Genomic DNA, 25,989 nt, shown 5'->3' on the forward strand with positions numbered 1-25,989 from the left:
GGAAATTAATGCGGCAAAAACCAAATTCATGGTCTTGAATCCGAGCCAAAAACTGCGGCCAAATCCGCAATTGGGAGCTGCATGGCTCGAGAGAGTAGCCACCTTTGAATACCTTGGTGTGACTCTTAACGAAACCATGACTTGGGGATCCCATCAGAGTAGGGCTAACCTCAAACTTATCCAAACCACTGGAGGTATCGCTCGTATGATGACCGGTTCAACATACCGTCCATTGGGGGCACTAATCCAGATATATAAGGCCCAGGCTAGGGGAGCGAATTTGTATGGGGCAGAACTGTGGGGTCACACACCTTGCCGGAGTCTGTCACTAACGGAAAACAAGTTTATAAGACAGATAGCCGCACTCCCGACCAGCACTCCGCTCCTCCCCTTGAGGCATGACTTGGGTTTACGACCGTTAGCAGATGAAATAAGCCTGAGACCCATAGCCTTTTGGCGCAGGCTGTGGAGCAGCAATGACCTTGCTGAATACAGGGCGGAACTGGTTGAACTTCTGAATCACCCAAAAGCGCTCAATATCCCCTGGATCAAAAACATCCAAGTCACTTGCATGGAATTAGGGCTCCCTGACTTATGGACTGAGCCGGCGAATGCCGCACTAAACATCTCCAAAAGGTCCCTGGCTAACGTATATCACGAACACAAATTCGCCAGGGCCCAAGCTACCCAGGAAGAAGGGTCCTTATCCTCCGTATTTCTGCAAAGCAAGGATCTGTATAGGTTTGAGAAGGTATTGGATCCTATTTCCCCTGTACTTGCCAGAAAGCTGTTTCTCCAATGGAGATACGGCACACTGCCCTTCCGGTCCTTTACAAGCGCCTGGTCATCGGCTCCCACCACAAAGCAGTGTCCGGTTTGTGATGCAACGGAGGAAACCGACTTGCATGTGGCTTTTTTCTGCCCAGCCTACAAGGTAGCAAGAAAATACTGGCTTCTCCCGTTGATAAGGAATATGGGCTGCAGGGAATACGCACCTATGTACAGGATTTTAAAATCTGATATTTCTGGCCCAACTGTTTTTGCTTTAACAAAATTTCTAACCAATGTTTGGCATACGCGTAACCGCATTTTAAAGGTGTTGGGTCCCTCTTAAAATTTTTTTAGATGCATAGTTTGTATAGCATTTTTTAGCACATGCATTCCAATGGTTTTTATCTGTTCATGAAATGATTATCTGTGATTGTATATGTGTATTGTGTATCTTTTATGGCCAAATGGCCGAAATAAAGATTGGAAATGAAATAACTGATATTTGATTAATTTGACTGAACTTTAAAGAACTGGATAGGGTCAGTGGGAATGAATGATATGAGAGTTGGGTAGGATCTTGGTAGTTGCCGAGTACTTTGTTTTTGCCTCTTTGGACTTAAAAATTATTCACTGTTGAACTATCTTTTTCTCGGCGTATGACAGCATGCATTGTTGTTTTTTTTGACCTTCAGTAGTTGCTGTGCTTGGTTTTCTTTATTGCCAATTCTGGTCTTTGTGACAGAAAAAAAGATGGATCTGATGGGCCAAATCTTCTGTAGGAAGACTTTTTTAGTCTCTTGAAAGATGACAGTTTGGGTAATCCTCAACTTTTAATGTGCACCATACCTATTAAGAGACGTAGTACTTTAAGCATGTGTTGCAGAGTGTTCCCGAAAAATTGCCTTACATCTTGATGAACTTACCATATAGCATAAACCTCCTGAACTCAGTTTTGCACATTCATCTGGGGCTGCTAACCATACGTGGGCTGGCAGGAATGTATGAGTCTGCATCAGTTATGCCTACCCGTGCACCCATATGCTACTACAAGGTGCATGAAATCTTCAATCAAATTGTCTGCTCCAGTAGATGCTGGTTCAGTAATTCAATGCACAGTTTTCTGATCAGAACTCTTATGGTTGATTTAGAGATCAAATATTTCCACATTGGTGGCATGTGTGTAGATACTGTTGTAGTAGTTCAGCACACCACAAGCGTTATGGTGATTTCAACCTCCTTGTTGGTTCACACGTGTGGCAACACTCTGGTTGGTGATGGTGCTAATTTAGAGATCAAAGGAGAGGTATGAACTTATTTTGATTTGATATTACTCTCCATAGAGGTATTAGAGACTTTGTTCTTGGCCATGTCACTTCAAAATAACGTACCCAGTTTTTTTTCCTTCAGACAGAGATAATGCTTCATTGTGGTATTGTTTTTTTTCAGTTTTTCAAAAAAACAATGGTTCATAAAACGCCATTTTGCCCTAATAAGGATGAATTATCTGAAGTGAATGACAATCTAATCAAATATCCTATGGCATAAGGTTTTTTCTAAACAGGTACGGGCAGGGACACGTGAACATTGTTAGGCAATTCGTTTATTTACAATATTCTCTTTATTATTACAAGCAGATTATAGATCCAGTGCTAAAAAAATAAGTGAAAAGGAACGTGATGTGGTGAGTGAAAGAGATTTTAAAAAGCATACATCGCATTGTCAACAAGAGCAAAAACTCATACAATTTATTTTACAAGAAATACAGGTGTTTGGTTGTAAAAGGGTCGACAGCGTTTCGATCTCATTTATTTAGAGATCTTCATCAGGACAGATATGTGAGCAAGTGGTATCTTTAAGGTAAAAACAAAGCACGGTTCAGATTTAAAGAAATGGTCCCATAATAGAGCCAGCTAGCTGTGTAAATTAATGCTTCATACACTTACATAATCGAATAGTGAAGGGCTGGCTATATAGGAAGAATGACAGAAGGTAAAGAATATTTAAGGGTTTAATGAATGAATCACAGAGAAAACCAAGAAATTAGAGCTGAAGGGCCTTGCAGTGTGCTAAGGGCCTGTGGAAGGTAGCAACGCAAACGTGAACAACCATGAATGAGTGTGGGTGAGTCATGCCGGAACAACTGGAGGGGGTCGGCCAATTTGCGACTGCTCATGCAATAGTGGGAATGAAACACTTACTCAAGGAACCAACCTAAGGTTGCATGACAACTCCTGGTGGAGCGCGGTGACGTGGGCTGTCAGTGTTCAATTGAGGACAAGTCCTAACAAATTGAAGGAAAGGGTAAATTGTAATTTAAAACTGCGGTCCCTATCGCACATAAGCACCACAGGCAAAGTCTGCAGGTTTGCACTTACTTGCAAACTTATTGAGGGACCAGTTGTGAGTGGTTCAGGGCCTCTGAATGCCTGGAAGCCTGCTTTATGGGGAGGAGAGGAGTCAAACCCCTGTATAACTAGGTTGTAGTCAGTCACCACACAGTTGATGTGACGTAAAATTAATTTAAAGGGAGACCAAGGTAGTAGTCAAGATAAACTGTATACCGGGTTAGAGGAATCACAGAGGACAAGGACTTTTTAGGAGGAGTCTTACCGCAAAGTCAGTAAACCGCAAGACGGGCAGGATCTCCATCAGCTTCGGAAGGGCTTCTGTGCCACGAGGAGGGAACCTAGCCAATTAATAAACCAGCGCAGAAGCATCTACTAGACTGCTAGACGAAGAGCTACACGGAGCAGGCGCGCACCGATGCACACTTTTCACGAGTTAGTGAAAGGAAAACCACTGCAGGTTTTTAATACCGCTCAAGGGGTTCAGAAGGTGTGTAGCAAAGGAAACCCTCAATCACACAGTGATCCAAGTAAGGAACTTGAGATAGAAAAAAGGAGAGTAATTAAAGATAGAAAGGAATCAATTAAACTAATGTGACAGGACAGCGCCCTTGATGGAGACAATTACATAGATCAGCATATTTTTAAATTGTCAAAGTATAGACGGTACAACCATTCAAGAATAATTGGTAAAAGGAACACTAAACATTTGATACAGGAGTATATTCAGACTCGGAGTTAGTCCTATACTGATTCATTCTGTTGTATTTTTGGTCTGTATACAATTAGGACACAGTTGAGGGAAAAGGAGATTCAAAGAATTGCATTCCACTCCTCCTGTGTTTTCATTCCATAGATAGGCAATTGAAAATCCATTTACGTTCCAGTCTATTCAGAATCAGTTGTTTGTTGCCACCTCTGGGTTGTGGACGCAAAATGTCGATTACTTGCCAGGTGAAGCCATTTTTTGGGAATGTTCTTTTTCAAAGAAGTGTTCCACTAGAGGGGCTGTGATGACTGTGCAGCGGATCCTGATTTTGTGCTGGGATATGCTTGCCTTAATTTTCTGTCTGGTTTGGCCTATGTATACTAAATTACAAGGACCGCGAATACAGTAAATAACATTACATGACTTGCAATTGGAGAAAAAACTGAGCATTTGTTTGATGTTGCCATACTCAAAGACTTTGGTATTTGTGGTAGAAGCATAGGCCAAACAGTTGCTGCATTTTTAGTGACCCAGGACGGGGGGACGTCCTAGATACGAGTGGATAGTAGTCTCAGTCCGCTTAGGCTTGTGTGCTCTCACTAGATGGACTCTAATGTTGCGACCTCTCTTAAAGACAAAAGGGGGGCTTTTCAAGTGATATATTAGCCGTTGTGAGAACTGACCAATGTTTTAGGATGCTTTGGTCAATTTGTTACTGATGGGACAAAAAGTAGTTACAAATGTGATCTGGACATGGGTGTTCTTGGTTTTGGTTGCAACAGGATCTTTCTATGGGAATACCAGCCGCACTTGAGTGAGGGTTTTACGAGGCATCATGGATAGCCCCTGTCAATGAGTTTCTTGGAGAGTACTTCCTATTCTTAAAAGAAACCCTCTTTGAATTTACAGTTGCGGCGAATCCTCAAGAACTGACCGTATGGAATGCCCTCCCTTGGGGCTCTGGGGTTCGAGCTTGTGTATTGGAGCAGAGTATTACGTTCCGTAGGTTTACGAAACAATGTAGTGTATAATTCACCTTCAAGGGTTTTCACAGTAACATCCAGATAGTCAATTTGTTTGTTGCTAAATTGGTACGTGAACTTAAAATCTGGTTGGCAGGTATTGAGCCATTCGCAGAATGTGAGAAGTTCTGTGTTGTTTCCTGACCAAATCATGAAAACATCGTCGATGTATCTCCTCCAGAGACGGATTTTCGTCAAGTAGGGGTTTGCTCATGGAGGATGTGTGTCTGTTCATGTCATCGACAAACAGATTAGCAAAATTTGAATCAAACACGTCCCCCATTTAAGTGCCTTTGCATTGTCCATAGAATTTGTCATAAAATAAAAAAGTTTTTTGTCAAAGTCAATTGTAGGAGGGAGATAATGAAGTTAGTAGGGACTTGATGAGGAGAGGATCGTGAGTTAGCTAGGGTGTCTTATAATCTCAATGCCCTAACCTTGGGGTATGTTGGTGTATAGTGATTCTAAATCTAATGTGACAAGGAGTTCATATTCAGGGTCAAGGTTTTCCAGATCTACCAGATTTTTAAAGTGAGTAGTGTCTTTTACATAGGACACAGAAGTCTGTACAAGGTCACGGATAAAGAAATCAATGTACATGCCTAGTGGTTCCAAAATGGAACTGCACCCAGAAAAAATGGTTTTGCCCTGGGGGTGCCTCTAAGTTTTTGTGGATTTTTGGCAGAATGTATAAAACAGGGGTGCATGATATCTTATTGTTGAGGAAAAGGTATTCGTTATGGTTGATGAATCCTATTTCTTCTGCCTCTTTAGTGATGGTCTTAATCAGGTTCTGTAGCTCATGCAGAGGATTTTGGGCAAGGGCTTCATAGGGTAGTACATTGCCCAGCTGAGGAAAGATTTTGTTGTCATAGCTAGTCTTGTCTTGAATCACTATTCCACCTCCCTTTATCACAAGGTTTTATGACTATATCGTCCAAGAACTTAAGACCACAAAGACTCTTTTTTTTTCTTCCATACTAATGTTATATAGTGTAAAACTGTATTTGTTTTTCAGGTTTTCTAGATCTTTTAGCACCAAACGTTCAAATGTCAGGACTTCAGGAAGCATGGAGCTAGTGGGGGGATGGAAAGTTGATTTTGGGCATAGTCCAAAAACATCCTTTTTGGGAGGCACCACTTTTTCCTGAAAAAAGGATTTACGTCAGATTTTTCTGTAAATGTGGAATATTTCTGTCTGTAGTGTAAACCAATTAGGTTTCTCAGTGATGACAAATGAGAGGCTTCTGCACAGTAGAGCAATCTCGGCTGAAGACAACATGTATTTCGATAGGTTAAAGATAGGCATTTAATTAGTTGTGGACAACTGGTGCATGGTGGGTAGATCTAGTACTGGTACTCCCATTGGTAACGTTGTTGTCTTGTTTTTCGTTCCCCTTGTGGGAAATTGTTCCTGTTCTTTGCTCTGCCTCGTTCCCCAAAGGACTGTTAGCCTCTCCCTAAAATATTCTGTGCATGAGATGAGGTACTAGGCCCTGCTCCTGGGCCAGAGGTGTCTGATCGATCCAGCTGAGGAATCTGAGAAAGTAACTGGCTGCCTGTCCTTAAATCTTCCCGAGGCACCAGTAAAGTTGTTTTGCGTGCCCTGTGGGGTGACATAAAAAATTGTCCTGTACGTATTGGTATGTTCTTTCTTTGTTGTAATTCTTTATGTCCTTAGATACGTTTGTGGATTTTTTGTGGTGTTCAAATTTTTGAAAGTCTAGAATTGTTCTTTCAAGTTTGCCTAGAACTGCTTTGGCGTCTGCAAAGTGTCTAATTCCAGTATTGCTTTTTTTAGCTCTTGTATTTCTTCCAGTTCTTTTTTACTATGTTCTAAAGCAATATCGATCCCTAGAACCATCCAATGGCCGGAGCACGCAGTGCAAATCCGTGTTTGATTTTTTTGTTCTGGATGAATATAGCAGGGATGTTGCAAACTTGTAGGCCTATGGAGATTATATCTGCTCTTAAATATTCAGTAAGCATGCATGCATGTAATTCTGTACACATGTGTTTCTTCTTGAGTCTCGCAAGTGGGGATTTTCTCTGTTGCAGTATCTGTAGGGGCCTCTACTGGGTTGGGGGTATGGAACAAAGAAGGGCCACTGATGATTTATGCAATATACTCTTCAGTGTGGGTAAGGGTGTCTTAATTGGACATTTTATGACTTAGGACAAAGGGTAACACGTTAACAACACTACGAAAATAGTACAACACAAAATAACTGCAAAAAAATTACCAAAAACCAACACCACTTCGTAGTGGTAACCCTTTCAGTTCAGCAACTGCGCGTGTTATGTATTAGGGAAATGCACGATGCTTTGCCTTCGCTGTCCCCTACTACGCTGTGGGAAAACCTTGAAGCCTATGTTGAGGGAGGCAGACGCTAGTTATTGCACAGGCTAGCGATGGCAGAGAGCCTACGCCTCAGTTGAGCTGGAATCCCAAATGGCAGAGTCGCTGCACAGAAGGGCAAGTGGCACGTAGGCAACTGGATCTCTTGCAGATTCAATACAAACAGATATTTCTAGATGAAGCTAAATTAAAGCTGAAGTAAAATGCTCCACAGATTGTGTCAGGGTGTTTCCCACTCCCCCATACCACTGGGTTTGGAAATCCGGAAGTACCCTACTTCCAGATCCACAGAAAATAGCCAGCAACTTCACCACCCAACTTCAGAAGGTGTATATGAGGAGTGAGGCCCTTCCCCGGGAGCAGATTGTTGACTTTGTGTAGGCCCTGCCCCTTAAGACGCTTACTGCAATTGAGCATGAGTCCAAGGATGATGCCCTCAGCGGGGAGGAACTGTTGCCGACACAGATGGGCAGGTGGCACGATTGAACACCTGGAGGTCCTCAGGCCCTCATGAGTTTTATAAAATATTTACGCCCAACTTCGAGACATATGTTGGGGTGGTTCACAAGGTGATTTGTAACCTACAGATTGGTGGCATGCGAAGATAGTAGTAGTCCCCAAGCCCGGTCGGCTTGGATGAACTCACTTTTTACCGCTCTATTTCCTTCCTTAACCTTGAAGTAAAGATCCTAACAAAACTACTTGCAATTTGGCTGATACATCTGATCCCAGATTTGGAACATCCGGATCAGGCAGGGTTCATGCCTTGTCTCACCATTCACTACAATACGTGGCGCCTATATAACGCATTAGCACTTGCCGACCGATCGGAGGGCCCATCCATGTTCTCCTGCCTGACACATGCAAAGCTTTTGACTCCGTGAGTTGGGAGTACCTGTTCATTCTTCTTCAGTGTCTCAACTTCGGCCCTAGATTCTTTTCTTATATTCAGCTGATCTATGCTGACATGACTGTATCAGTTCGGGTGGCAGGTGCTCAATTCCTAATGCCATGGGGTACGAGGCAGGGTTTTCTCCTCTACCCACCTGCTTCAATCTTGCCATAGAGCCCCTGGCAGTCTGGATATGGATGATTGCACAGGCGCACAGCTGTGCAAGGGGAGCAGGGCTTCCAGACAGAGTCACACTATACCCTGATGACTTTCTTTTCTTCCTCACTTGACTGGATGAATCAGAACCCCAGGTTCTGCATATTTTTGGAGATAAGTCAATTCTTTGTGTTAACACATCCAAGTCCACAGTCTTTGTGGCCGGTTTCAGTCCATGCGATGTTTGCTGGGCATCGAGCCTGTAGGTAGCCTCGTCTGGCTTCAAATATCTGGGCATATTTGTAACTCCAGACACGAGCTTGGCGTGGTCACGCAATCGAGATCCTGTTGTAACTTGCCTACAGGAGAATATCAGAATCTGTCCTGCCACTGTCTCTGACTGGATGGCCTGCTATCTTTTATATGGTATCACTGCCCTGGCTCCTTTATCAGTTACAGAATTTCCCATATGACGTCCCACGTCAGTGGCTTCATAAACTGAACTCCATCCGCACCCCTTTTCTTTGGTGTGGGGGAACTCCACATATAGCTCTCAGCAAATGTTTTACGTCCACATACTGCGGGGGAATCACCACCATAGATATTGAATCATACTACTGTGCTGCCCATCTCCTCCTAATCAGTGATTGGTGGTATGATCATTCTCACCATGCCAACCCCGTTTATGTGCTGGGGCGGTGGGCAATGGGACTATCCCTATTTTCTCTTGTCTTTATGGTGACGGCAACAGGAGTTCTCTTCTCCTGGTAACGAGGGTCGTATTTCCATCTCTGGTGTTTCTCTCTCCAGTGGATAGGGTGGTGGGGCAGACTGATGGAATCGACACCGCTGTGAAAGTGTGAAATAGGCACCAACAATCCCTACTATTTTTGGCCCTAGCTCTGGCCAAGCGTGACATAGCGTGAGAGTGGCGGTCTGAGACCTCCCCATCCCTTGTAGTTTGGAAGGAGGGACTGGATCATTGTATTAGATTGGAAATAGCGGTATACAAGGCTAAGGGTTGCCCTCAGAAACACCACAAGATATGGCAGAGGTGGCCAGACTATAGGGGTGTAGTGTTGGAGCCTCCAGACCAGAAATACAAGTGAAAGAATGAAATCCGGACTTTTGAGGGATAGTAGTGGTCTGGAAGGGGGCGGTGTGCAGTTGCTTCGTGTTAGGAATTAGTTTTGTGTCATTACGGGATGTTTACGTGCAGGTGTTTACTTTCTTTTCCCATATGATGTCATTGTTCGTCGTTTGATTATTTATTGGCTTATCGGGCCTCATTGCTTTTGTATACCTTGCAAAATAAATAAAATGGGTTTTAAAAAAAATGTATTCCCTTGTTTACTTCGTTTCTTTTAGATCTCACACATAATGGACACAGCAAACCACTGTATAGTTCTTCTGCAGCAGTTGAATATGCAGCGGGAGTTTGGCTTTCTCTGTGATTGCACTGTTGCCATTGGGGATGTGTACTTCAAGGCACACAGGGCAGTATTAGCAGCTTTTTCGAACTACTTCAAGATGATATTTATTCACCAGACCAGGTAAGGTTTTATATAGTTAGTATTGTTTTGTAATGCATTTTTTTCAATTGTTAACCAGTATTGTGCAAGTATTCTTTGTTTATGACGGCACCACTGTTTGTTTTTTACGATGTACACCACAATCGCCATTAAGGGTTGCAAGCCTTCCTATGGCATACTGTACCTAAGATTCTTGTAAAATATTCCAGAGGTTCTCATGTTTTTTGTGTCTTTGTTTATTTAGAGAGGCCTGATACATGAGGCACTGCACACTTCTACATTGTGCAAAATGTATAGAATTGTGCTTCTCCCTTATTCGCATATGAGACGTAAGCGTAGAGAGTGAGCCACATGGGTAGTGCAGATGCAGCTCAGTCCATCATTCATTGAATATGTAAGTGTTGAGTGTGTATCTTTCTGCATCTTACATATTCATATGCTCCCTGCATCAACAATCAACTGTACCCTCCACTGCTGATGCCCAGATAAGTATATTAAATGGATCATCCTTTTGTTTTACTGTACAAACGGAAGATTGATCCCTATCGAGGGGATTGATATGATTTTGTTACAATTAGGCCTGCAAATCTAAACTGAAATACTCTCAAGGGCGGATGTGCAATGGAATGCTCTGCGTTTGCTTCTAATGTTGTTCATCTGAGAATGCACACCCTCAGATATCCTATCTGTGAATTGAAAGCACTCAAACCTTCGGCATGTTTACTCGCATAGTAGAAACTTTAAATGGGTATCTGTGAGTAACACAACACTTTCTGACCTCTTGTCCTTCCTCATACTGTAGCATTTTCAGAACTAATTATAACTCTGGCATTGATCTCTCGGGCTTTCATTCATCTCGTATTGAGACTCTTTTTTTTTCTCTTTTTTTCTGATACCTGTACATTTCTAGACCTGTTTGTAAAAGGGTTGTGATTTTAGAGACTATATAGTGACATGGCAGTCAAGCCAGATGTGCACTTCACTGTATGGATTCCTTTCACTAAGCCAATATTGTAACTACTGTTATTTGGAAGATCACAGATATCGCAAGTGAATGCAGTACCCGATTCACAAAAGGACTTACAACTCGCAAAGTTACAAGTGTGGAGTCTGCACTTGTCGGGGAATCTCCGCAGTCAGGGCTTTTGGAGATTTTGCCCAAGTGCGGAGATTCTTCCACGAGTGCGAGTGCGTAGACGCCGAACTCGGAACTTGACAAGTAGTAAAAACACTTTGTGAATCGGGTCCGCAATGTTTGTCTTCACATATCTAAAGCCCACAAAAATGAAACAGTAAAAACATGGTAATCACTGTTTCAAAAGCAGGCTGGTGTGCCATGAGTACCCCTTTATATAACCTCAGGGACAATGGGGTGAGCAAATAGGTGAGAGATATACATCTTCCTTTCTGCATTAGAAATGTGTCCTTCATCCGCTTTCATCCTCATTTTCTGTGATAAACTCTTATCCAGATACAGCAAATATAGAGGTGACTCAGAGCTCAACAGAACCCATTCAGAGGGTGGGGAACTGCTGTGCTTCCAGGGGTGAAGCTTCAGCTGGCTCTTGTCAGTGGTTCTGATGGCAGTGGTGTCACTGTGGCACTGCCCCTCTTGAAGGCTTGGCCTCCGCCACTCTTTAGGTCTCGACCTACAGCATTGCTTTAGCAATGCTTATTTTTCGAGATTATAGTAAGGCTCTCAAAAGTCTACCCAAACTTCTGCGGATCGGGTACAGTTCATGTCCAGGCGCGTGCACATCACCAGCCACATCCACCACCATGCCTCGTCATCAGAATTCAAAGGAAGCCGCTCCCCCAGCTGCCATCTGGCTCCTTTGCTCCCTTCTCGTCAGCTTTAATCGATCCTGCGCCATGAACCATCTCTCTTTCCTCTCGCTCCTCGACCCCTCCCCCGCCGCAACACGGCCACACAACTTTTATTTTAACAGCACGGTGCCCATTTAAGGGACGCTGCGCTTCAGTTCGTCGTCTTCTTTCCTCACTAACATGGCTGTCTGCGAAGTCCGATTTTTCACAGTTGGTCAAATCCAGAAGTCATGTATAATTTTAATTACACCTCATCACGAATTAAATCTGGTCTTGTAATTTCTCTTAAGCTCTTGTTTTATTATCTCTGAACGCGTGCGTTCACAGCCGCCATCTGCCTTCTTATTGCTCGCCCCTTTACAGAGCGCGTCTCGCGGCTGCGCTTTCACTTTCATGGCCACGTAGCCGTGTCTCTTTCACAGCCCCGGCCAATGCTTGTTTTACATGTGAATAACAGGCAATGGCGGCTGCATGACTTTATTTGCCCTTCTTAGTTTCAATTAATGGCAGCCTGTGAGGCGGGGACTACCTCCGATGCTTCCTACTCCCCCGAGGGACTGCAGAGGTGGCGGCTGTAGCGTGCGTTTCTCTGCCTCTAGGGCGCACAAACTCCCGAAGCTATGCTCATTCCCGGCTGTTCATTGTGGTAGTTTCCAATAGGACACCGTGCCTCGTGTAAGCTTCATAAAAATATAATAATTTCTCATACATTTGCTGTGATTATGACGTATTGCATGATACAGCCCTCTGTCACGTTCAACATTCTGCACTATTGAGATAGCACTGTTTAGGTGTTTCTGGTCATACTATACATCGCATCATTTTATCTTTCATTAAAACCATGCCTACCGTATCCCCGTTCTTCAACACTACAAACAAACTCTCCCACCGCACACACTCCTCCAAATACTGCAGAGCATAGCCCCAACCCTGCACTCAGCATCTCAATGTCAGCAACTCCCTATTCAACTCCTCCCCACTTTCCACCCCAGGTCACCAGGTCTCGCTCTCCGTGGCAAAACCGAGACCTATAGACATCTGCAAATGTTTGGACACCCTCCCTCATCCCTCGCCTAGTTTTTTTTTCGTCGTTCTGGGTTGCTAGGGTGAATGGAACATAGCACAGACGAATGAAGTAGATTTGCAAATGCTTTTTCTTATTAGCTACTTTTTCTTTCTTTGTTTAAATTTCCCACCTCTCAATTACGACCTCTAACACCGGTTTGCACTCTCTACCACCATTTCCGCAATTGTACTTCCTGCTCTCCACATTAGCCTCAACCCTTTGTGGAATCTGGCAGTGCGTTCCCAGAAATACTGCACCACCGACTCCTGCGTTAATCACTTGTCTCTCACACCGTTTGTAAGCAGGTGACGCGCACTATATTAAATAAACAGAAAAGGTTGGCTGATCAGGATAGTATTCAAGCGAAAATCTAGATCCACGCAGCCAAGATGTACTACGTGGTCAACAGTTTATATTCCAAAAGAATTTATTTTCATTTGCAATTAAATTTTGATGTTTTCACAAAAAATGGCATAAAGGGAAAACTGTCAGCACAGTCAGTTCAAAAACATGCAATTGTGTGTACAATATATACAAAATATACAGATATACAAACACTGAAGGTGAAGAATCAAAATCAACATATCATGACACCAAGAAAAGGTTTTGGTACAACAAATGACATTTCAAACCAATTGCAAAGTGAGATGACCTTTACACAGAACACGTTATTTACGCGTTTACAAAAGACCAGTCCTGTACACTAGAATCCAGTGGACAGGCGGAGCTAAGATGGAGTAAAGTTGCCTGCCTGTCTCACAACACCTGTGATCGTGTTTGTATATCTGTATATTTGTATATTTTGTATATATTGTACACACAATTGCATGTTTTTGAACTGACTGTGTTGACAGTTTTCCCTTTATGCCATTTTTTGTGAAAACATCAAAATGTAATTGCAAATGAAAATAAATTCTTTTGGAATATAAACTGTTGACCACGTGGTACATCTTGGCTGCGTGGATCTAGATTTTCGCTTGAATACTATCCTGATCAGCCAACCTTTTCTGTTTATTTAATTGTTGAGATCCGGGCTGGCCAGTTGTAGGATCCATTACCTCCATTGGTTCACTGTGCACACTATATTAAAGCACTTACTCCGTGAAAGTGACACTATTGCAGGGTACTTAGAAGCAGATTAATGAATGCAACTCCCAACTTAACCCACGTAAACAGCGATGCTCTGTGCCACGCCCTCTCACTCCCCACCTCAGTGGCGGACTCCCCATTCTCCCTCTATGGCACTCTCCAGGTGGGCTGGGCTGCAGGTGATGGTGGGTGGACTGCTTTAACCCACCCATGCCCCCCACAACCCCTGTTGAGATAATAAATGCAGGAATCCAAGGTATAAATAGGATTTATTATCATAAATGATAACAACACCAAAGACATCCAGTAACCATGAAGTCCAGCCTTCAAGCCTTCAACTGCTCTGGAACAGCACGGCACGAACCTAAGACTCTAGAACATCAATAGAGTCAAAGGTAGGTTCGTGCCCTAAAGGCATATTAACATAGCAACAATCATCATAACACATCTTCCCCCTTTAATCTAAATTTAAAAAAATAAAATAAAATGAAGAATACAACTTATTTCGAATAGAAGCTATAAAATCTGATAACCATATAGGTTTCTTTCGTAAACGTTTAGTGCCAGATGAGCACGCATTCTTTTGAACAGTATCTTTCCAAGAAGGCACAACTGCTAAATCTTTACTGTTGACACTGATATCATTGTTGTTAAGATTGTTGTCAACTACTTCAGTATTGTTGTTAAGATTCTTGTCATTATTGTCAACTACTACAGAATTATCCAGAACAACTTCCATAAAATCATTATTCTTCTTGACAGCAGTATCTTTATATAAATCCTTATTCCCTTTGAGTATTGCAATTTTACTTAAATTCCAAACTTTCCCATTAGCAAGCTTTACTGCATTCTTCAATACCTCCTTCACTGCAAAAGGTCCCATATACTGACTTTCACCTTTCAATACCCTCCATGGTTTTTTCACTTTTAGTAGCATATCCAACTTGAACAATAGGATCTGGCCTAGGATTGCTCCTTAAATCAAAATTGTGTTTGTTAACCAAATGGGATTTCTCCATTCTCTTCTTAACTTTACTAAGATCCACTTGACATCTGTAAGATGAAATTAACCAAGATGGATTAATCTTAGATCTTGGTAACCTACCCCTCATAATTTCGAAAGGAGCGCAATCAGTCATGTCATTAGGAGTGATCCTATATTTCCAAACACTCTTCATCACTTGAATTTTCCATTTTTCATCATCAACACCAAACATTTGTATTGCACCTTTCAAAACTCTGTTGAACCTCTCTATTATACCATTACCGCTTGGATTATATAAGGAGGTGGTACAATGTTTGACACCAGTTTTCAAAAAGTAATCTTTAGCCTTGTTGGACAAGAACTGTACACCGTTGTCAGTAATCACACGAATGGGTAAGCCCTCCTCACAAAAGATTTAATCAAGAAACAACAATACACTGTCTGTATCAACTTTCCTCACAATTTTTATAACAGGCCATTTAGAAAATAAATCAATGGCAGCAATAATATACTTATTCATTTGACCAATAGGACCCATAATGTCCATCGCAATAGAATCCCAGGGACCATCAGGGACAACATGACCTTTCAAATTAGGTTTGAAAGTTTTCAAAGACTTGTCAGAATTCGCACAATGAACACAATTCCTGACAATCCGTTCAACAAAAATGTCCAAACCAGGCCACCAGAATAATCTCTTAACCGACTGCTTAGTTCTATAAATACCATTGTGAGACTCCGGACCGTGCTCTACAATAATATTCCTCATACCCACAGGAGGAACAACTTTCTCACCTCTCCAAATAATGTCATCCGAGAAAGATAATTCACTTCTTACTTCCCAAAATCCTTTCTAATCAGGAAGAAGATTCTTTTTGCTGGGCCAACCCTCAACCGTAAACTTCTTTACACTTTGTAACACCTTGTCTTTACAAAATTCCATTTTCCAATCATCCAATTTGATAGGTAAAGAACCTTCATCATGAATAAGGGCAATATTGAATTCACACCATGAATCCTGAACACATTCCTTGAGGGGAAGAGGAAACCTAGACAAAAAATCCGCAGTAACGTTATCTCGTTCAGGAACATATACAATTTTGTAAACAAAATCCTGCAATCTCATGTATAGGCGTGCAATTCTAGCAGAAGCTCTAATCATGCCATCAGTAGTGAGTAAGCGTATTAAAGGTTTGTGATCAGATCTAATTTAACACTCCTTCCCCCATACAAAAACTCTAAAATGTTCCAAAGGCCATACAACAGCCAGAGTCTCCCTCTCTATGGTAGAATATTTCATTTCAGTAGGAGATAAAGCTCTTGATGCGTAAGCAATTACTACTTCACTATTTTTTCCAACTTTTTTAATCGAAACCGCGCCTAAACCTTTTGCATTGATTCAGAAAAGGGGGTGGTGATGAACAGAGTGTCTGAATTAAGCAGACCACTCTTACCCAGTCCAAAGATCAGGGCTTGATCCATCACCGTTATTTATCTCACTGCACCATCCCAGTTCAGAACCTGGCTATATGCAAATCAGTCTGTCCCTGGCCCAGTGCATCATGGGAACAGGGCAGGCTAAACTGCCAAGCCAATTCTTCACCAGAAAGGAGACAAGCTACCGGGGACCGGTTTCTGGCATTTCAGCCGTCGTCGGCCCGGCTTGCTTGAATCCTGATGGTGCAGTGAGAAAGGGACTCATGTCTGAGTATACCCTGCCACACCTATAGTGGCCAAAAACGATTCAGAAAAGGGGGTGGTGATGAACAGAGTGTCTGAATTAAGCAGACCACTCTTACCCAGTCCAAAGATCAGGGCTTGATCCATCACCGTTATTTATCTCACTGCACCATCCCATAAGCGTGGAAGGGTATACTCAGATGTGAGTCACTTGCTCATTGCACCATCAGGATTCAAGCAAGCTGGGCCGTCGACGGCTGAAATGCCAGAACCCGGTCCCCGAAAGCTTGTTTCCTTCCCAGTATAAGAATTGGCTTGGTAGTTTGGTTTGCCCTGTTCCCATCATGCACTGGGACAGGAACAGACTAATTTGCATGTAGCCAGGTTCTGAGCTGGGGTGGTGCAGTGAGCTAAAAAACGGTGATGGATCAAGCCCTGATCTTTGGACTGGGTAAGAGTGGTCTGCTTAATTCAGACACTCTGTTCATCACCACCCCCTTCTCTGAATCATTTTGTCCACCATAAGCATGGAAGGGTATACTCAGATGTGAGTCCCTTGCTCATTGCACCATCAGGATTCAAGCAAGCCGGGCCGACGACGGCTGAAATGCCAGAAACCGGTCCCCGGAAGCTTGTTTCCTTCCCAGTATAAGAATTGGCTTGGTAGTTTGGTTTGCCCTGTTCCCATCATGCACTGGGACAGGAACAGACTAATTTGCATGTAGCCAGGTTCTGAGCTGGGATGGTCAAGTCAAGTCAAGTCATAAAATTTGTATAGCGCACTACATACCCAGAGGGTTTCAAGGCGCTTAGGAAGGGGAGGGGGATTATTTGTCGAATATCCATGTTTTAAGCTGCTTTCTGAACGCAAGGTGGTTCTGGGTGAGGCGAAGGTAGGCGGGGAGTGAGTTCCATGTTTTAGCAGCCAGGTATGAAAAGGATCTGCCTCCCATGGTGGTCTTGTTGATGCGAGGAACAGTGGCGAAGGCTTGGCTGGAAGAGCGAAGTTGGCGGGGGGGGGGTGTAGAAGGACAGTCGAGAGTTGAGGCAATCTGGTCCGATGTCGTAGAGTGATTTGTGTGCGTGGGTAAGCAGTCGGAAAGTGATCCTCTTATTGACGGGAAGCCAGTGGAGGTCTTTAAGGTGACCAGAGATGTGTTCGTTGCGTGGGATGTCTAATATCAACCTGGCTGAGGCATTTTGGATTCGTTGTAGTTTCTTCTGGAGTTTAGCGGTGGTACCTGCGTAGAGGGTGTTTCCGTAGTCCAGTCGGCTCGTGACTAGAGCGTGGGTGACTGTTTTCCTTGTTTCGGGGGGGATCCAGCGAAATGTTTTTCTGAGCATGCGAAGAATGTTAAAGCAGGAAGAGGATACGGCGCTGACTTGTCTGTTCATTGAGAGTGAAGAATCCAGGATGACGCCAAGGTTCCGTGCGTGGTCTGTTGGGATGGGTGCTTTTCCGAGGGCTTCTGGCCACCAGGAGTCGTCCCATGCGGAGGGGGATGTACCTAAGATGAGGACTTCTGTTTTGTCTGAGTTCAGTTTCAGACGGCTTTGTTTCATCCATTCGGCGACTTCTTTCATTCCTTCGTGTAAGTTAGTTTTGGCGGTGCTGGGGTCCTTGGTGAGAGAAAGGATCAGTTGAGTGTCATCCGCGTAAGAGATGATGTTGAGGTTGTGTTGGCGGGCGATGGCTGCGAGGGGGCTCATGTATACGTTGAAGAGGGTGGGACTGAGTGAGGATCCTTGAGGTACGCCGCAGATGACTTCAGAGGCCTCGGATTTGAATGGTGGGAGGCGGACTCTTTGGGTTCTTCCGGTGAGGAATGAGGTGATCCATTCAAGTGCTTTTCCTTGGATTCCGATGTTATTGAGGCGTTGTAGAAGGGTGTTGTGGCAGACTGTGTCGAATGCTGCAGAGAGGTCAAGGAGGATGAGGGCGACTGTGTCTCCATTGTCCAGTAGAGTTCGAATGTCGTCTGTTGCTGCGATGAGGGCGGTCTCAGTGCTGTGTTTGGCTCGGAAGCCAGATTGTGATGGGTCAAGGGATTTGTTGGTTTCGAGGAAGGCGGCGAGCTGGTTGTTGACGGCTTTCTCGATGACTTTGGCCGGGAATGGAAGAAGCGAGATGGGGCGGTAGTTTTTGAGTTCGGTGGGGTCTGCTGTTGGTTTTTTCAGAAGGGCGGTGAGTTCAGCGTGTTTCCAGTCTTCTGGGAAGGTGGCGGAGTTGAAGGAGCAGTTGATGACGTCTCGGAGGTGCGGTGCTATGACGGAGTCTGCTTTGTTGAAGATGTGATGAGGACATGGGTCTGTGGGTGATCCTGAGTGGATGGAATTCATCAGGCGGATTGTGTCCTCAGTGGAGATTGGGTTCCAGTCGTTAAGGGTGTTCACGGGGGGAGAATGTTCAGCAAATGGTTGGGTGGGTTGGTCTCCGGGTTTGTTGTCGAAGCTGTTGTGGATGTCTGCAATCTTGTTGTGGAAGAATGAGGCTAGGGAGTCGCAGAGGGCTTGAGAGGGGGTGATGTCGTTGGAGTTGGCCGAGGGGTTGGAAAATTCCTTGACGATGTTAAAGAGTTCCTTGCTGTTGTGGGCGTTGTTGTCAAGTCGATCCTTGAATGCTGTTTTCTTGGCTTTTCGGATCAGTTGGTGGTGAGTGCGGGTGGCGCTTTTGAAGGCGTCCTTGTTGCTGGTGGATGGGTCTTTTTTCCAGGCCTTTTCAAGGGAGCGGCATAGTTTCTTGGACTTCTTGAGATCATCGTTGAACCATGAGGCCTTCTTGTTTCCAAGTTTGTGTTGACGTTTTTTAAGCGGTGCTAAGGAGTCGGCGGTGTTAGATAACCAAAGGGTGAGGTTGGAGGCGGCTTCGTTGGCGTTAGAAGAGAGGGCTGGGGAGGTTCGAAGGAGTGATGCGGAGATCTGATCCGTGGTGATTTTGTTCCAGTTTCTCTGTAGAGTTGGTTGGAGGTGGATGATGGGTTTCGGCTTGTTGTAAGTGAAGTGAACGCAGCTGTGGTCAGTCCAGAGGAGATCCGTAGTGTGGCTGAAGGAGACATGGTTGCTGGATGTGAAGATGGGGTCGAGTGTGTGACCTGCGATGTGGGTGGGGGTAGTGACAAGTTGTTTAAGTCCGAGGTTGGCGAGGTTGTCTAAGAGGGTTGCGGAGTTGCGGTCGTTGATCTTTTCGAGGTGAAAGTTGAGGTCTCCCAGAAGGATGTAGTCTTTGGAGGGGAGCGCGTGTGGGGTGATGAAGTCCGTGATGTCTTCACTGAATTTTGAGCGGGGTCCTGGTGGTCTGTAGAGGAGGGTGCCTCTGAGAGTAGTCTTGGGGTCGATGTGGATCTGGAAGTGAAGGTGTTCTGAGTTAACGAGGTTGGCGTCAGAGCTGGTAGAGATGGTGATGGATCAAGCCCTGATCTTTGGACTGGGTAAGAGTGGTCTGCTTAATTCAGACACTCTGTTCATCACCACCCCCTTCTCTGAATCATTTTGTCCACCATAAGCCTGGAAGGGTATACTCAGATGTGAGTCCCTTGCTCATTGCACCATCAAGATTCAAGCAAGCCGGGCCGACGACGGCTGCAATGCCAGAAACCGGTCCCCGGAAGCTTGTTTCCTTCCCAGTATAAGAATTGGCTTGGTAGTTTGGTTTGCCCTGTTCCCATCATGCACTGGGACATGAGGTTCCGTGACAATTGTAAGAGGTGTTTTCAACTCGCACGAATATGGTCGAGTCTGGTATCTATGAACCGCAAATGACGAGTTTAGTAAGTGTGCGCAGTTTCGCTGTGCTAACTTAAACCGTTCGTTTGTTATGTGGGTTTTTCATCTGTACCCACGGGTTCCATCTTAGATACGGCATCCATTTTGTCTCTTGCCCTCAAGTAGCCAGCGAACGGACGTTGTCCGCTTCGCGACCCTGGGACTCCCAAGATATTTGCGGAAGACACATGTTCTTTGTAAGTGTCTTTATGACGAGGGGGATGCTACTGTAAAGCAGATGGCGCCGCTCGAGGCTCATCTTGCCGCACGGACTTATTGTCTCAGCCGTGCATCTCATTAGGCACGTCCCTTTGATGCCTGTATCTCGTGTTTCCCGATACCTCCCCTTTTACACCCTTTCCGATCTCCCCACTGTCTCCGTCTTCCTCTACACCTGTCCTTGTTCCTATTTCGATCTATTTTACTGCTGATTGGAATTTGCTAATGGTGGGAAGATGGGTTTTACAGTTGGGAACCGCCAAATGTTTCCGCACTTATGTTCCGGATCTCATGTGTTTCAAAGTGACCAAAGCGACCCCTCTGGGGGATAATGATGGGAACCGGGTTGTAAACTTTTGTGTTCAATGTAACTCTATGGGTAAAAACTGTATAAAAGGAGCGATCCACAGAACCAATTTGAAGCAGTCTCCCCAAGTTGCACGTGGTGTACTTGTCGTGACTTCTGTGTTCCCTGCAGCAAATAAACCTTGAATCTTTGACGTCGAAGGAAGTGTCCCGTGTCTCTGTGATTCGTACGCCGGAGCAGGTTACCCACGAAGGTTTCAGGTGTTGTGCCCTGGCACTGCTGGGTCTTAAAGAACCCAGTCCTTCAGTTGGCGCCCAACGTGGGGCTGCATCAGTGGTACCGGTCCAAGCCCGACGATCGTGAGGAACTTCGTGTGAAATCTCCGAGGGAAGGTGCACTCCGCTTCATCGATCCTGTTGTCGAAATAAGTGGCCCGAAGACTTTTCCCGCGAAGATTCCCGCCTCCGGACGGCTGCGACGGACTGCTGCCCTGACTGTAGACCTGTTTTGGCGCCTGGCGTAGACCTTGGTAGAGCGAGACGATTGACGGGCCTTCCTGGTGACGCCATCGATTTTTGAGTTAAGTATTTGTGGGTCGCTCCCAGAGTCCTTGGTTGTTGACACTTTAGCGAGTGTTTTTGTTGTTAGCACTGTGTGAGTGTTTTTGTCGGTGACACTCTGCTAGCGTACTTTGTTGTGTTGTTTGACGACTGCAGCCGCCAAAAACCGAGGGTTTTGTTCTTTGCTGGGACTTGGTAAATCCCGTAACCCTTGAAGTTTGTGAAACTCGGCTAGTGTGCAAGATGCCTGGTCGCAGTACTTTGTTTAGTTGTTTCAGACCTTGTGGTACGGATTCCCGACTGGAGGACTCGTGTCCGATACCTCCGGTTGGAACTCCCACGTATGAGCTCTATAGTAAACATGGGCTAGGCCCAATTACCTTTAACGATTACTGGATTAAATACACAAAGAAGGACGGCGACCTTCGTTGGCCACCTCATGGTAGCTTCGAGGCCCCGATCTTGGATAATCTAGAGATTAAATTGTTCGAAAGAAAGTCAAGGCCGGCCATGTTTGATGCCTTTCGGTTGTGGCGTAAAGAAGCCCGACAGAAAGAAATCAGACAGACTAAACGTAATCAGCGAGATAATGTTGCTACCATAGTGAAGAAAGCAGAGCAATTTCAGCGAGATAAGGAGGTTAAGGATAAGGAAGTATTTGATAGACTACAGCGTATGACCGTAGATAAATGTTATCCTGCTTTGCCTGCGGAGTCGGAAAAGAAGGAAGAGCCAGTTGAGGATTCTTTAATGTCTTATCTTATGAAGTCACCACCTCCGTACGTACAGGGTACTGCAGTTCCTGTGGTCCCTGCCGTACCTATCCTTCCGCCTATTCTTCCTCCGCCTGTTCCTCAACCTGCACCTGCCCTTCCGACTGTTCCTGCTCCTTTGCCTGTTGCCATCCCTACTGCTCCTCCGCTTCCACATACTCCTGCTCCCGCTACTGCTCCTGCTACTGCTCCTGTTTTGTTAACTCCTGCTGTTGCTACTGTTTCTACTCCTTCTCTTGTTAGTCCTGTATCGTATGCTTCTCCTTCTACTCGTTCTCGCAATTCTCCTCTTGCGGCTAGTTTCTTTCATTCGCTCGGACCTGTTCATGGGTCCGCTGGTTCCGACGGTCCTCAGAGACGTAGTCAGCTTCCCGGAAACAGAGAACGCGTTGCGCTATATAATATGGCGATGGGTTGGATGGTAAACCCTCTTAGATGTCCACCCCGTGTTGTCCTTGATACATTTTGTCAATTCAATATACCAACCCAGAGATATGTGTTTAACGAAATGTGTAAGTTCCTTCATGATCAGATAGCGGCCGATGCGCCTGACGAGGTGCTCGCCGCTCTGTCTGATCTTCAGCTTCAGTTTGCAAATGGGCTGATAGTGGATACCAACGTTCGACGTGCTGTTGAGCGGTTGCTATCACTTCGTCCCGCTCCGATACCTCATGCATTGTTCGTTGAGGATATTGAAAAACAACCAGACGAGTCTGGCCAATATCCTATGCGTGAAGTTCCGCCGGTTTGGATACCAGCTGATCCTGCTGCTAACCCGGCGACAGTGGCGCATTTCCAGAGAGTGTGGATTCATCTCCCATGGAAACGATCGGAAGTGCTACAGGTGAAGCAATCTTTGCCTGATCCACGCAAAAATCCTACAGGGTATTATAAGGAACTATCGCAGCTCGTAGATGCTACGGTAATGAATCTTGCCGATATCGATATGTTGTTCGGCAATGTCGTACCGCAACCGGTATGGGCTAAGATTCGGCAGGAAAACCATCCGAATGAATTAGGTGGTGATTGGGCTGCCATTGTAGCGGCAGATGCCGGACAAGTGGCTGCTACTAAACCCGACCAGTTGATTACTGTCAAGAAGTAACCTACGCAGGTCACTTATTGTCAAAGGAGGGGAGGAGATTGACCCCAGAGAGAATTGCAGCAATTGCGCGAATGGCTGTGCCAAAAACCCAAAGAGATGTGCGTGCCTTTCTAGGTATTACATCGTACTGCAGGCAATGGATTCCTAATTTTTCATTGCTAGCGAAACCATTGGTGGCTCTTACGTGCAAGGATGTTTCAACTCCTTTACCATGGACGGAAGAATGTCAGAAAAGTATTTCTGAACTACGTGATTCATTGTGTTCGGCTCCTGTGTTAGGTACTCCTGACTACAGTAAGCCGTTTACGTTATATGTTCACGAGAGGGAAGGTTGTGCTTTGAGTGTCTTAACGCAACCTTTTGGTGGTAAGCAACGTCCATGTGCATATTTTTCCTCGACCTTGGACCCAGTAGCTAGAGCATTGCCGAGTTGTTTACGAGCAACAGCGGCAGCTGCGGTCTCCATCCGACAATCAGCAGGATTGGTCATGGATAATATGCTTACGGTGATGGTTCCGCATGCAGTCGATACTCTTTTGAATCGAACGAAAACTCAGCACTTGACGAGTGCGAGGTTGTCTGGGTACGAGTTGACGTTATTGGCAAGCCACATTCAAATAAAACGTTGTAATGTTTTGAACCCGGCAACTTTGTTACCAATTAGCACAGAGTCAGATGAAGTAGCAGAACATGATTGCTACTTGAGGACCGAAGAAGAAACAAAGGGTCGAGTGGACCTTAAAAACACCCCATTGGAAGATCCGGATGGCACTTTGTATGTGGATGGGTCATGTTTTAAGTTGCCGAATGGCGATGTGACTACTGCTTATGCTGTTGTAACGTTGAATACTGTTGTTGAGACTGCGAGGTTGAATCAGAATTCTGCCCAAGCTGCAGAATTGATTGCTCTCACTAGAGCATGTGTGTTAGCAAAAGGGAAACGTGTAAATGTGTTTACCGACAGCCAATACGCGTTTGGCGTCGCTCACAGTTTTGGACGATTGTGGAGAGAGAGAGGTTTCTTGACGTCGCACGGTACGAAGATTCAGCATGGCCAGCTTGTGAATGACCTTTTGGATGCATTGACTTTGCCTACGCAAGTTGCGATCGTTAAATGTAGTGCGCATCGTAAGGTGACGGATGATGTTGGTCGTGGTAATGCGTTTGCGGATGAGATTGCTAAGGAGACTGCCCGGAACCTTAGCACTCGGATGTATGTGACGAGTTCGGTTAGGTGGCCTACAGAATCGAGTATGTGTGAGGACACTATCGAAAGTGTGAAAGAAATTCAGAATGAGGCCACCGAGACTGAAAGGGCGAAGTGGAAAGAAAGTACGGGAAAGTTGGATGCGAATGGTTGTTGGATTGATTTGACTGATCAGAAAAGATGGATGTTGCCGGATGCGTATGTGCTGGCCGTTGTGACAATGGCGCATGGGTTAGCACATATTAATGCGAAAGGTATTTGTAAATTGTTGTCTCCGGTGTGGGAGAATGATGGCATTACGAAATGTGCTGAACGTCTGGTGAAGAATTGTATGGTGTGCATGATGTACAATCCTGGCAAAGGAACCCCAACTCCTCCTGGCAGTTTTGCTCCCCCTTCATGTCCCTTTGAGGTGATTCAATTGGACTTCATCCATATGGAGCGATGCAATAACCTGAAATACGTTTTAGTTGTGGTTTGCGCATTCTCCCGATGGATCGAGGCCTATCCTCTCAAAGACAACACTGCTTTGTCTACTGCGAAAATCCTACTGAAGGAATATTTTCCTCGGTATGGAATGCCTAGAGTCGTGTGGTCAGATAACGGAAGTGAGTTTGTTGGAAGTGTGATGAAGAGTGTGTGTAAGGGCCTTGGAATTAATCAGAAATTCCACAGCGCCAATCATCCCCAGTCAGCTGGATTGGTTGAAGGGTACAACGGCACCCTTAAACTAAAGTTAGCGAAGATTCAGGCTACGACTGGTCTTTCGTGGCCTGACGCTTTACCTTTAGCATTACTGTCAACTAGGGCGACTGTACACTCCCGAGTAGGGCTTAGTCCCTATGAAATAGTGTTCGGCCGTCCTGCGAATGTGTGGGGGGTTCCTAGGCCAGGAATGTTTTCTGATCTTGAGTACCCAATGTTGATCGATTATCTACATGACTTGACTGCTAAACTGAGGTTAATTCACCAACAGGTTTACGACGCATTGCCGACGCAGACGGAGGGTCCAGGCCACCAGCTCCAGCCCGGAGACTGGGTGGTGACGAGAAATTTTTCACGCAAGAATAACCTAGACCCGAGGTTTACCGGACCCTATCAAGTGCTCCTGGCCACGAGGACTGCCGTTCGTCTCGAGGGACGTAAGAATTGGGTGCATGCCACCCACACCAAAAGAGTCCCCATTCCTTTGCCGGCAGACCCGTGGGTAAGGAGAGGCATTGCGTCATCTGAAACAGAAACATTGCCGGCGTTTGTACCTTTCAGCGACGCACAGCCTGTTGGAGAATCCTCAGCGCAGCAGAAAGACACTGTTGAACAATTAGCATCAAAAGACTCAAGACCAGAACACTCAACTGATCAGCAGGACGCTGTCTCTTCGACGGATCCTTTGTTTGACGAACAGACACGTCCTGGGAAAACCCGATACTTTTTGCGATCTCGCACTAAGGACAAATAAAAAGATCTTGCTTTGCCGTATTGACAACTGCATTATCCCGTTTTCCGTGATCAGTTTTGAACCTTCGTATTACTGTAATTATTTCTGTATATATATTGAGCTTCATTCCTTGTACTTTTTGCTTCCACAGCTGAGAGACTTTGTTTTTGCATATATACATATTG

General features: G+C 45.0%; 1 protein-coding gene across 3 annotated transcripts in view; it reads left to right on the top strand.

Annotated features, from left to right (window-relative positions):
* The window catches only part of ZBTB25 (zinc finger and BTB domain containing 25), a 68,342-nt gene that overhangs the window by 16,014 nt on the left and 26,339 nt on the right, over positions 1–25,989 (top strand). For all 3 annotated transcript variants that reach the window (XM_086937927.1, XM_086937926.1, XM_086937928.1), the window contains exon 2: positions 9,623–9,807. In XM_086937927.1, the coding sequence (XP_086794053.1) occupies positions 9,635–9,807 (173 nt within the window). In that variant the 5' untranslated portion in view covers positions 9,623–9,634. The remainder of the gene's footprint in view (positions 1–9,622; positions 9,808–25,989) is intronic.

Source organism: Lissotriton vulgaris, chromosome 9, assembly GCF_964263255.1.
Source record: "Lissotriton vulgaris chromosome 9, aLisVul1.2, whole genome shotgun sequence".
NCBI lineage: Eukaryota > Metazoa > Chordata > Amphibia > Caudata > Salamandridae > Lissotriton > Lissotriton vulgaris.